The sequence below is a fragment of the Primulina tabacum genome, chromosome 6 (assembly GCF_025594145.1).
Source record: "Primulina tabacum isolate GXHZ01 chromosome 6, ASM2559414v2, whole genome shotgun sequence".
Lineage (NCBI taxonomy): Eukaryota > Viridiplantae > Streptophyta > Magnoliopsida > Lamiales > Gesneriaceae > Primulina > Primulina tabacum.
In genome coordinates, this window is record NC_134555.1 from 3,408,102 (window position 1) to 3,420,973 (window position 12,872).

The 12,872-nt window shown below is 31.3% G+C and overlaps 2 protein-coding genes across 2 annotated transcripts; one reads left to right on the forward strand and one right to left on the reverse strand.

Annotated features, from left to right (window-relative positions):
• Positions 1-1,550: 1,550 nt before the first annotated feature.
• Positions 1,551-4,279, forward strand: LOC142548773 (uncharacterized). The gene is made up of 3 exons (XM_075657284.1): positions 1,551-1,936; positions 2,232-2,594; positions 3,426-4,279. Exons 1-3 carry the CDS (start codon positions 1,658-1,660, stop codon positions 4,041-4,043), a joined length of 1,260 nt encoding a protein of 419 aa, XP_075513399.1. The 5' UTR covers positions 1,551-1,657; the 3' UTR covers positions 4,044-4,279.
• Positions 4,280-4,981: 702 nt separating this feature from the next.
• Positions 4,982-5,665, reverse strand: LOC142548774 (18.2 kDa class I heat shock protein-like). Its single transcript, XM_075657285.1, has one exon. It carries the CDS (start codon positions 5,578-5,580, stop codon positions 5,116-5,118), a length of 465 nt encoding a protein of 154 aa, XP_075513400.1. The 5' UTR covers positions 5,581-5,665; the 3' UTR covers positions 4,982-5,115.
• Between the last annotated feature and the right edge of the window lie 7,207 nt (positions 5,666-12,872).

The following is a 12,872-nucleotide window of genomic DNA, read 5'->3' on the forward strand; positions in this document are numbered from 1 at the left end:
ACAACCAAGTGAGAATTCACTAATTTCCTTTAAAAAATATATATGTTTATATATATGTTTCAGACCTGAACAGGTGAAACTCTATCATGTTTGAAAATTAACTTATTAAACTGTTTCTTGTCACAAAAGTCGGCAAGCCGCCGAGAGGCGAAAAAGATAAAGCCATCCTCTAATTTATGATATTTTATTAAATTATTATTATTTAATCTTATTCTATAGATTTTAAAATCATTACTCAAAGTAAGAGCTTAGCTTTGGTTAATGTAATGAAGAAATCTCTCGTCAGACAAATCAACTCGAGTAATATTTTTAACATAAGAAATGATATTTTTTGATGTATGATTTAAATAAAAGATCTGTTTTACAAAATATGACTCGTGAGATCATTTCACGTAAGTTTTTCTTAAATTAATAATCTAGTTTGTCTGGCGTGAACGGCATAATTAGTGCGATTCTAAGCAATTGATTATAGTTAATCATGGCAGATTAAGAAGCTGCATGATGGATTTTGTTATATTTTAATTGTATAATTTATTTACGAATATTTTTTTATTTACCTAAATTTATTTTTTAATCTTCAATCTTATTTTTATCTAAGTGAATCCTATCATTAACTTGAAATTAATAACCATATTCAGATAATCATCCCAACACTAGTTTTACATTTATTAATATTTGTCATTTTAAGACGGTCGTTTGCATGTGATGCCTCAGCCGACAAATTCGTTCAATGTTTAAGATTTGAATTTATTAATTCCTATTTAACTCTCATTAATTATTATTAATAAATAAATATTATTTGTTTCGGTGATTTGCAGTATAACTAACTCTTCCAGAGTAATTTGTCGTCTAAAAACTCGTAAACATTAAATCGAATTTCTTAAATAAATTAAAGTTCTCTCAAGTGGAGTATGATATAATATTGTGATTTACTCATCTATCAAAATTACGAAATTAATTAAAATAAATTATATGTAATGAAACAAGATCTTGAATTCTAGATATCAACAGATTCGCTAAATTTTATTAATTTTTAATGTAAAAACTTGTGTGAGACGGTCTCACGGGTCGTATTTTATGAGATAGATATTTTATTTTGGTCATCCATGAAAAAATTACTTTTTATGTTAATAATATTATTTTTTATTGTGAACATCAGTAGAGTTCATCTGTCTAACAGATAAAAATTTGTGAGACCGTATGACAAAATAATTATTCAATTTTTAATGCTCTATGACTTTTGTGTAGTCAATTGGAATGGATACACAATGCAACCATTTTTTTCTTTCTACGGAATGTAATAATATTACAAAATTATGTTATATGAAAATAAACATGGATTAAAATTATAATACAATAAATTAATTAATAATTAGACAAGAAATCGTCTTCCGCTGATGGCGAACCCAAAGACTTTAAAATCAGAAAATTTAAAAAAAATTAAAAAGAAAAAAAGCAAGCGTGCAAACACGACATATACAAAAAACATAGCACGTTGGTGTCGGCCCACCATAATTTTCTACTCGACAAATAAACAATCTTATTACCATTTCAAACCACTTTCTCAAACTACAACCAACCCAAGAAACAGCAAGAATTTCTTCCCTTGAAGTTCCCATTAATCACAAAAAAACAAAAAAAAAAAAACAGGTCTTTCATGAGGACATTGTGCCCCAATCTAGAGAGAGAAGATGGACTCGAGACGGTGCTTGAGGTCCCTATACCCGAAGAGATGTTCGGGTCTAACAAGCTGCACAAGTCTTGGCAAGGGATGAAGTCTTGGGTCATGAAGCCACATGTTGAGAGGGCTGGTTCGGTTTTCGGAGGCCGTGACACGAAGATTCAGTTCTTGCTTGGGGTGATCGGTGCTCCTTTGGTACCTCTTCCCATACGTTGTGATCGTACACTCGATAATAACATCAAAGGTCATCCCATTGTAAGTCATGCGTGTATGCTTGAATTTCGATTTATTAAATTTCTTGGTTTGGGACAAAGGGTTGGTGAATATTTAGTAGTTGAAGACGCAGCGTGCGGAAACATGTTCTGAGTTTATTATTTTGGAACTACAAGTTGATTTCCTTGTCCGAGTTGGTATTTTTCTTAATTTGATAAGCATTGTTCTAAAGATTGATCACGGAGCTAAGTTTCCAAAACTTTTAGTTGATTTAATCAGATGATTTTTGGATATCCACCATTGATGGTGTTAGCTGATCCAATAATGGTCATCACAGGAGACTTCGATGGCTAAATACTTAGTGCAACAATACATAGCTGCCGCAGGAGGTGAACATGCTTTGAACTCTATCGACAGTATGTACGCGATGGGGAAAGTCAAAATGGCAGCATCCGAAATCGTCTCCGGGGAAGATGCTGCTAAGTTTGCAAAGCTTAAGAACATGAAACATTGCGGCCCCGGGGAAGTCGGGGGATTCGTTCTCTGGCAGAAGAGGCCTGACTTATGGAGCCTGGAATTGATGGTTTCCGGTTGTAAAACCAGTGCTGGTAGTGATGGTAAGGTCGCCTGGCGGCAAACTCCATGGCAACACCCGCATGCATCCCGTGGCCCGCCCAGACCACTACGGAGGTTGTTACAGGTAAATTTTGTTATCAATCTTCTACCATTGTTGCGTAAAAAAACCGATTGAGATTTGCAGAGGAAGATATTAGATCAGCGTGTGAATGATTATCTGTGATTTTTGGCATTGTGTCTTAATTTAAGCAACACATCAATTCAAATACCCTGGACAGCAGGTTTCCTCCACAGCATTTCTGCAGTGATAAACACTATATTTGTAATTCAAAGAGAGATTATATATCTTGAAAGTAGGAGATTTTTATATGAGGTTGATAAAGTTTTTGAATTTAACAAAAGAAAGCTATGTTGTGGGTTTTTCTTGACTTCAGCAAAGCGAAAACTCTGCTTGAAATTCAACTTGCGACAACTCAATTTTTCAGATTGCTGGCTGATCATATCATATTCGACAAAGAAAATAAGAATGGGCAGTAATTCTGTTCGAAAGACTTGCCATGAACTAATTAACTTCACACCCAAAAGGTCAAAAATTGAACCACATTCTATGGACCATACTAAACTTCACGAAATCCTGCTGCGGAGTCACGATCACTTGAAACATAAATTTCCTCTACCATTTGATAGCTGTTTAAATTGGCATGCTCAATCATTTAAAGTTACGCGACCATTCACACATGATACACTAAAAATTTATTTGTAAAAACACTTTTAAGACTGTATTCATACGAAACTTTGTATAGATATGTATCGTTTATAGGAGAATGATAGTTTTGTAAGTCTCCTGAATTCACAGCTCCTGACCTGATCAACATGTGGCAGGCACGCATGATGTCACATTTTTCATCTCACAAATCAAAATTTGAAACATGTTATTGATTAATCATATAAACAGGGTCTGGATCCAAGATCAACGGCAAATCTGTTCTCCAATTCGACCTGCCTTGGCGAGAAAACTGTGAACAACGAGGATTGCTTCGTGTTAAAGTTGGAAGCAGATCCATCCACTCTTAGAGCAAGAAGCAGCAACGATGTCGAAATAATTAGGCACACGGTTTGGGGATGTTTCAGCCAGAAAACAGGACTCTTAGTCCAGCTACAAGACTCACATTTATTACGAATAAATGACCCAAAAAACGACGTTTTCTGGGAGACAACAATGGATTCATCTATCCAAGATTATAGAACCATCGATGGTATTAACATAGCACACGGTGGAAGGACTAGCGTCTCGTTGTTCAGTTTTGGGGAAAATTCGGAAAGCCATACCAGAACAAGGATGGAAGAGGTTTGGAGTGTGGAAGAGGTGGATTTCAACATAATGGGGCTTTCCATTGATTGCTTCTTGCCTCCTGCTGACTTGAAGAAGGAGGATGAAGGATGCGGGGTGATCGGTAAGGGCGATATAACAAAAAACAAGTCGTTGCAACGGATGATCTTGGCCAATCCTTCTAGGATGAATGTAGCAAAAGGAGGCACAAAAGTGGTGGCTATTGATGAAGAGAGCTTATAGATTTTTGAAAGGGATGGAGAATTCTGAATTAAAATTAAACAAGGTCCAAATTTTTCTGCAGAAAAAGAGAGGAAATCTGTCCAAACTCCAAACCAATTGTTGGGATTTCTCTTCCGGGATATACGTAAGATCTTGGATTCGAGTCTCATATGTGTTTGCCTCATAAAATATGTAAGAATGTATAATACCATCTCACAAGTTTTGTATATATAAACTAATGATAGTAGTCTTTTTCAGCCCTCCTATCTGTGTTTGTTATTTATATATATATTAGAAAATATATGCGTGTGATGCACAAATTCAAAATAATAATAGTAAAAAAAAGATGATTTTATTTCAAAATTAGAAAGATTGGAAATTTGTATCAAATGGATCGGTAGATATCACCCTTGAGATTAATATTGTTGACATGTGTACTAAATCATAATCATTCGTTTATACGTCATCATGAAATGAATATCTCTATATATAAGTACACTAACGTATGTTGACAACATGAACAAAACCCAAATGAGTTTAGATAATATCAACTTTTTTTTAATAAACTAATGAAATCTTATCTTCCCTTGTCTAAAAGTTCTCGGTGAGACGTTCTCACGAATATTTATCTATGAGACAGGTCAATTTTACCGATATTCACAATAAAAAATAATATTTTTTCATGGATGACCCAAATAAGATATCCGTCTCACAAAATACTACGCGTGAAACTATCACACAAATTTTTACCAAATTCAATTCGTTCTCGTTGTAATTTTTCCTTATAACGACTTATAATTTTGTAATATTTGACTTGAACATCCGAAAAATTGTTTCGTTCACTAAATGGATTGATTACATGCTTATTATAGAAAATGCATTCATTATAGATTCTTTCATTATGATTTAGTCCTCAAATCGCTTTGTATAAAACATTTTTAGGATCATATTTTCTAAAATTTAAAAATGAACTCTCCTTTATTTAATATAAATATCAATTATACATATTTCAAGAACATTTTTTGAAGACAAATACAGAGCAATCACTCATACGAAAACAGGGAGAGATCTGGATTCGAGATCGTATCATGGCTTAACCGGAAATGTCGATGGCCTTCACCTCTGGTTTCTTCACTTCTTCCTTGGGCACAGTCACAGTAAGCACTCCGTCCTCCATTGCCGCTTTGATTTCACCTACCTTCGCATTTTCCGGCAGCCTGAACCGCCGCAGGAATTTCCCGCTGCTCCTCTCCACGCGGTGCCACTTGTCGTTCTTCTCCTCCTCCTCGCTGCTCCTCTCTCCGCTGATCTGGAGCACCCTTCCTTCCTCAACCTCCACCTTAACCTCCTCCTTCTTCAGCCCCGGGAGATCAGCCTTGAACAAGTGCGCCTCAGGAGTCTCTTTCCAGTCGATGCGTGCACTGACGAACCCCGAGATATCTCGGTTGGCTACCGACCCGTGAAATGGGAAGCCCTGGAAAGGGTCCCAGATATCCATCGAGAGAGGATCGAAAATGCTGCTCCTGTTACTGCCAAAAATGCTGGGAATCAGAGACATCTTGATGAAACTTTTATCTGCTGTTTAAAATCTATAATTTTGTTCGAATTCTTGACTGTCTTCCACAGGCACACTGAGCACGAGTATTTATAGGAGTAACGGACCGGTGGAAGGATCATTCTGGCACCTTCGGGTCACCCTTTTTGCATAGGAAAAAACTCGGCCATTCCACAAGCTTCTACATCTTTCTACTGGGCCTACATTGATGGGCCTAGTTTTTATATCATCTTGAAACTATCCAAGTACACATTTACGCATATCCATGAAAATAATTTGAGAAAAAAGTGGCAAGATAATAAATAAGACGTTTTAAAATTAATTGTTGGAATTTATACGTTAACAAAAGTAATGGCTTCACATAATGGCAAGAACCTGAAGAGCGAGTTCATGCACCTTAAGACCATAATTCATTTTTGAGAAATCCATAGATAAAAAAAGATATTCTTATTTCTGCTCTAAAAGTTTTTTAGTTTTCGAAATGCATTCATGAGGTGATCATTGACGTTAGCGTCGAAAGATTTTTCTCAACGTCCGTCGTGTATTCAGCCTTATCTAACATTGTTCATGTAACATTATTTACCACATCACTGGGAATAATGAACACATGAGAAGTTTTCTTCCAAAATTCATTACAAGCAACTGGAAAAAGCATACTTCAAATATATATATATATATATAATACTAGAAAAATGCACGTGCGCTGCACGTGAAAACCTAAACTACCTGAAAATATATGTACGAAATTTTGATCATATTTAAATGAATTAAAACATGGCTAATGTCATTAATCAATTGAAACAAATTAAGCCACAAAAAATAAAAAACCATGACCATAGACGTTATATGAATCGGAGAAGTTGTCTTATCCATTTGACACACACTTCTCAATATGCTTCTTGGTTGATTTTGACAACTCAATATTTCTTTGTCGTAGTTTGTTATAACATGTATATAACCATTTTGGTATACTCAACAAGTATCTTGTCGTTTTTAACATCTATTATGTTATTTACAATCCTCATCTGGGATCTGACATGCTCGTAGCTTGATTCCTTATCACGACATTTTTTCGGTTTTCTACATTGTTTTTATATGATAATCTTGTTTTTTCGACTATTTGTTTTGTTGTTAAATGATTTTTCGGTTTTTAACAATCATCAATTATAACTCTTAAGAAAAAATGCTTGTAGTCGTGATATATTTTTACATGTGACTAAAAGTATGCATTACTTATATATTCTTCAACAACATAACCAATGAATGGTGTTGCACCTTCTTCCAACATCGTGATATTTGTGATATCGTTTTTATATATTTAGTATCAATATTATCAACATATAGTTGTAAAGTTAATAAATTTTAACAACTATTTCTCAATCACTGTGATAAAAAATACTTGAAAATATCTTCAAATGACTATATCTTAGAATTGTGTTCTCATTTAATTTGACGTAATTCAGGAAAGTCGTTTCGTTCGTCATTTTTTTTGAAAGCTTTGGAACAATGATTGCGTGCATCATGTCATGAGGATGATATAGTTTCAATATCATTTGTTGTGTCTAGAACATAATATATATTATTCATTGAAAACAATTTTTTTTCTATTGAGTTTACATTTTGTTTTTAAATATTTTGTATCTTGTGGAACGACATACAAAATTAATTATGGTATTTTAAAAATCTTGAAAAAAGACACGAATAACGTAATTAAGATAGGCATATGAGATATCATTCAAATATATGTCAAAGTATTTGTCTTATTCAATATCTTATATAATAATACAACTGTTTATATTTCATAAGTATTTTATGATAGTCAAAATTAAATTTATGAAATATTGTAGAATTTATTTGAATTTCAATATTTGGCTAAGTGAATTTTTTTGGCGATGAGTTTTCTATGTTAGCATCATATATCTTATTAGTTGGTTGGGCACTTTGACTAAAAAAAGAGACAAAAACAACCTTTTAGCCACCTCGAAATATATCGAGATAATATTGGAGGAAATAAAGTGAAACTGGATGTCTCAATAAAATGCACAAAAAATTGATCTGTTTTGTCCACAAAGCTTTAGAATTATTCTCATACCATTTATAAATAGAATGAGAATTATGCACAATTTGTTTTTTTATGTATTTTTTCTGAATGAAGAATTTTTTATTTTTGAAAAACTATTTTACTTTTTAGAAATATTGACATTTTATATGGGATTCATATGTCGCAAACCATGAATTAGCAATATAATCACTATATAACACTTAACGTACACATACAATTCTTCAATTTCTTCTTCATTGTGCTTCGTTGAAATTTAAATCTGAATAATTCTTGATCTTAACATTTTGCTTTAAAAACGATTTAATATATATGTATATGTGTTTCATGTTAGTTAGACCTAATTTCTAATATCTATGAAAAAAATGTGCTTGAATGATATAATATAGAAATTAGGACATAGTAATACAAAACATTATTTTTTATTTAACACGTCTTTTTTTCATCCACTATATTTATCTTAACTTTTTTGTTCAAATTTTGACGTATTTCGTAGACTATATGTATGAAGAACTAAGAAATTATATATTTCACATAAACCATTTATTGCCCTCTTAGTAGGACAGAAGACTCAAAATACGTGGCTTTGATTGATGTACTCTCATACTTATTTTTATCTAAACAACAAGGCACATCATATAATTAATATCAGAAAAATCAATTACCGAAATGAAAAAAAAACAATATTAATCAAAATGAATAAAAAAATCATAATACAAACAACCTCGATAAGAGAAAAATGATAACTCGAAGTTTAAAAATAATTTATTTAGTACAATAACAAAGAAATGGAAGTATACACGAGCAACAAAAAGTATAAATCACTCTCAAATTAAATACTAACTCATATTATTAACAATTGGTATAAATTTTCTGATATTTTTTCAAATAAAGAGTAGATGCTTTATTAACGTCATTATTTCATAGATATTTCACATTTTTTTTTGAAAAAAACACACAAAGCAAAAAATGGTGCCTCGAAATCATCATGAAAAAATCTTTTAATAAAACCATTAAGATAAATAGTCGTAAAAATATAATATAAAGTCACACAATTTTTCTTAAACCAAAAAAATATATTAGATAATTGACAAAATATATCTAGCAACAACAAAGCATGCGTTAACTGGTGATATAATTAAAATTTAGAATAATGCATAATCATTGAATTATAATAAAATCGTATCGCATGCCAAAAATCTACTGGATATTATATTATTTAATAATTTATCCATGTTTGTCGTCCACAAAAGGACTCCTAAACCTACCAAATTTTTTTAGTCCACCTATTATTTTCAAAATAAATAATACTACAAAAATAATATAATCAAGTATATAAAAACTCAAATTCAAATACCTTCTATCAAGCTAAATACAAAAATTTTGAATAGAGAATACAATAATTTTCGTAAAAATTTTAAATATTGATTTATAGACAGAAGTCTTAAAATATATTTGCACCAATAAATAAAAAATATCATCTCTTGATATTCTGAGACACAAGGTAAAAATGAAAAAAAATATTTTGACATTTTTAATATTTTCTAAGTCGCTTCAAACTAAGTAATCTAAGCAAACAAAAAAGATGCATTATGTGTTTAAAAATTAATAAAATATCTCAACAATAAAAAATTGAAAAACAATCATTTTTGTGGGATATGTGGTTTTGTTTTGTATATTTTCTTTCGACAAACAAACAAATCAGATAAGCAATCCAAACATAACATGATCAATACGAATGACATATAACAATAAAACATGTCAACGCTAGGGTAAAAAACTCATCTCATTGCAAGAACACAAAATGATCACATGGATCATGTTATTTAGTAATATTTATTTAGCATCATTTATAAAAGAAAAAACTGACCAAATAGCTGAAAACAATCACTTTTGTGGGATATGTAGTTTTGTTTTGTATTTTCTTTCGCCAAACAAACAAATCACATAAGCAATCCAAACATAACATGATCAATACGAATGACATATAACAATAAAACATGTTAACGCTAGGTAAAAAAACTCATCTCATTGCAAGAACACAAAATGATCAAATGGATCATGTTATTTAGTAATATTTATTTAGCATAATTTATAAAAGGAAAAATTGACCAAATAGCTGAAAACAATGTTTGAAATCATCTTATAATATTTATTTATAATAGTAATATATGTTAGTAATATTAGTAATTTTTTTAAATGTACTACATTATGATAATGATTTTCTATGAATTTGAAATGTATAAAATTAAGTAATTAAATTAAATTTGAAAGTAAAATCAAAATAATAACTATATTTATTTATAATAGCAATATATGTTAGTAATATTAGAAATTTTTTTAAATGTATAACATTATGATAAGGATTTTCCATGAATTTGAAAAGTATAAAATTAAGTAATTAAATTTAAGAAAGTAAAATCAAAATAATAACTATCTTATTTGAGTTAAGTACACTATTAATGACTATGTTAAACCAACATAGAAAATGACCTAAATAACCTCATGAACATTACAAATTATAAAACAAATAAAAAGATAAAATAGTAAATTCACAAATGAAAGTCATATATTTATAATAGTAATAGAGTAATAGATAATATAACCAACCGGAAAATGCATACGGCAAATATTATTGATATTGTTTAATTTAATATATATAATGAATTTAAGATTTATTTGAATTTTGTACATTCAAACAAGCAAAGAGTTTGAAATCAATCTATCTAAGCATTATCATAATTATTTCTTTTATGCTCATGTGGTCTTTTGATGGACCTCGGGTGAATATTGTTAATTTTAATCACACTAACTTTTACCATCACTAATTTTGACAATATCGTATTAATCTACTTAAACATAGATTTTATTTGAGTAATGCTATATGTATGACTTTTTCAAGATCAATGTAAGTCATCCACGATAGTCAAGTTCACATCCACATTTCCCACAACTCTGGATAAGTCGTTATTCCAAAACCTGACCAGACTAAAGTTCCTTTGTGTGCAGTATGTAAAGCATTCTCTTCGAGACGTGACGTTGATTGTTGCTTCACTATCAGTCACCCAACTAGTTACTTGAGTCGCCAAATTTACGGACTCCTGTTCTAGCTCATGAACAACATTGAATTCGTCCACGACGTTTGTTTGCTCATCATCAGTTTCATGTTTGTCTTTCGGTTGCCTTGCAATATTTTTAATATGTCTGTTTTCTCCACAGCGACAACACATTTTGTTGGCATGTCTCTCCGAAGATTTAGTTCTCCTTGGCTTCTGATTTGTGTTTTCCTTGATCTTGCTTCTCTCTATTCGCTCAACAGCCAAAACATCTGACCGTGAGGTAGAGGCACATTGAAATCTCCGCCCCATCTCTTCATTCAAGATGAAACTCTTGATGAAGTCTATACTCATGATTTCTCCTGGTGTTGTGTTTGTAAGTGATACTTTCAGAGTCTCCAAGACTTGTAATGGAGCTAGCACAATCAGATCTATCATCTCGTTATCAAGTTTTATGCACATACTTTATAAATGATCCACAAACCCTTGAATCTCGTACAGATGATATGCGACCAGAGTTCCTTCTTTGTATCGAACCTTGACAAGCTTGCTCAAATAGAACAATTTGTTGTTGCCACTTTTGAAAGTATACAGTGTCTCCAACTTCGTACAAGGCATACAAGCATGTGTTTCGTTACAAATGTGATTATACACGTTGTCATTGACAAATTATCGGATGTACCCTCAGACTTGCACATACTCAAAGTTCCATTCCGCATCTGATTTATCATTAGGTTTAGACTCGTTGAACACTGATATGTGTATCTTGGTGACAAATAGAAGATCTTTCATCTTACTTTTCTAAAGTTGATAATTAGAGCTATTAAAGCTAATCATCTTTCTTGTGCATTACTCCATCTTCTGTGACTGCTACCAACGAATTAATTGTGAAAATATTAACACGAAAGAATCACTTCCCTAATACTATCTAGAAAGCTTTTTCTAACGTGGAAGTTCAGACTAAGCTGCAATCACAGAGCATACAAAGACTTTCTATAGTATTTGAGAACGTCGCTTAGATAACATCTATAATATCAATAATTGAATAAGATGAACATCAATATTTATAGTGGTCTACCCCAAAATTGAACTACGTCCACTCTAAATCTTTCAAGAATATTAATTATTTATTAATAATAAAGAAGAGAAAAAATTTGAGAATACAAAATATTTCACTTAAAATACTCTGATTTTAATACTCATTTTCTCTCCGCTAATCGTATTCCTTCCAAGGATAAACACTTATTATGAAGTCTCACATTAAATCATCTATTTCACTTCTATACTCGTGATTGTAGATAAGATGATTTTGTGTTTTGATTTTATTTTGAAATAAAGAATAGATGTCCTTACATAATCAAATCAGTTATTTTTTTATTAACTCAATAATGTGTTAATTATTTGGCAAAATGTATTCTGTAACTGGTGATTTGAATATCATCATTAGAAACATAAAAACCGAACAAGGCAAATGAGGAGCATGCGAGAGGCGGCACTTACTAACACCATCGATTTCTTCATTTCTAGCGTAATACCTGTTCCCTGATTTATCCATTCCAGAAAAATGTTCTGTTGCTCAACAGCGCTGTGAACCTATACCACGGCCTAGACATCGCGCTTCACTCTTTTAAATTGATATGAGAGCATTTGAAGTTACGAATCTTGAAAAAATAATGATTTGAATGTCAAAATTATTATTTATTATTGTATATATGAGTAGGGTTGATCCGTCTCACGAATAAAGATATGTGAGAACATCTCATAAAAGATCTATTATTTTATTATATTTGAGTCGAGAAAGTCAATGTATATTATAATTGAAATTCGTTTCAAATTTGAGTTTGTAAGTAATAGATTAACTATAAACTATTGAGACTATTATTTTATTTTCGACTTTAATAAGTAATTTAATTGTAGTTTCTATTAGAATTTTATATTTTGAACAAATGTCTAACTACAAAATAAATTTCAAATAGTTGGATTTTTATATTTCCATCTCAAACCTACGTCTCATTTGACGGCAAGATCGCCCAACGGCAAACTCTCCATACCAAGTGCAACATCTCTATTTAAATAAAGAATAGGTCTCTTGTGAGACGCTATCACAAATCTTTATTTGTGAGACGACTTAACCCTACCAATATTCACAATAAAAATTAATAATATTAGCATAAAAAGTA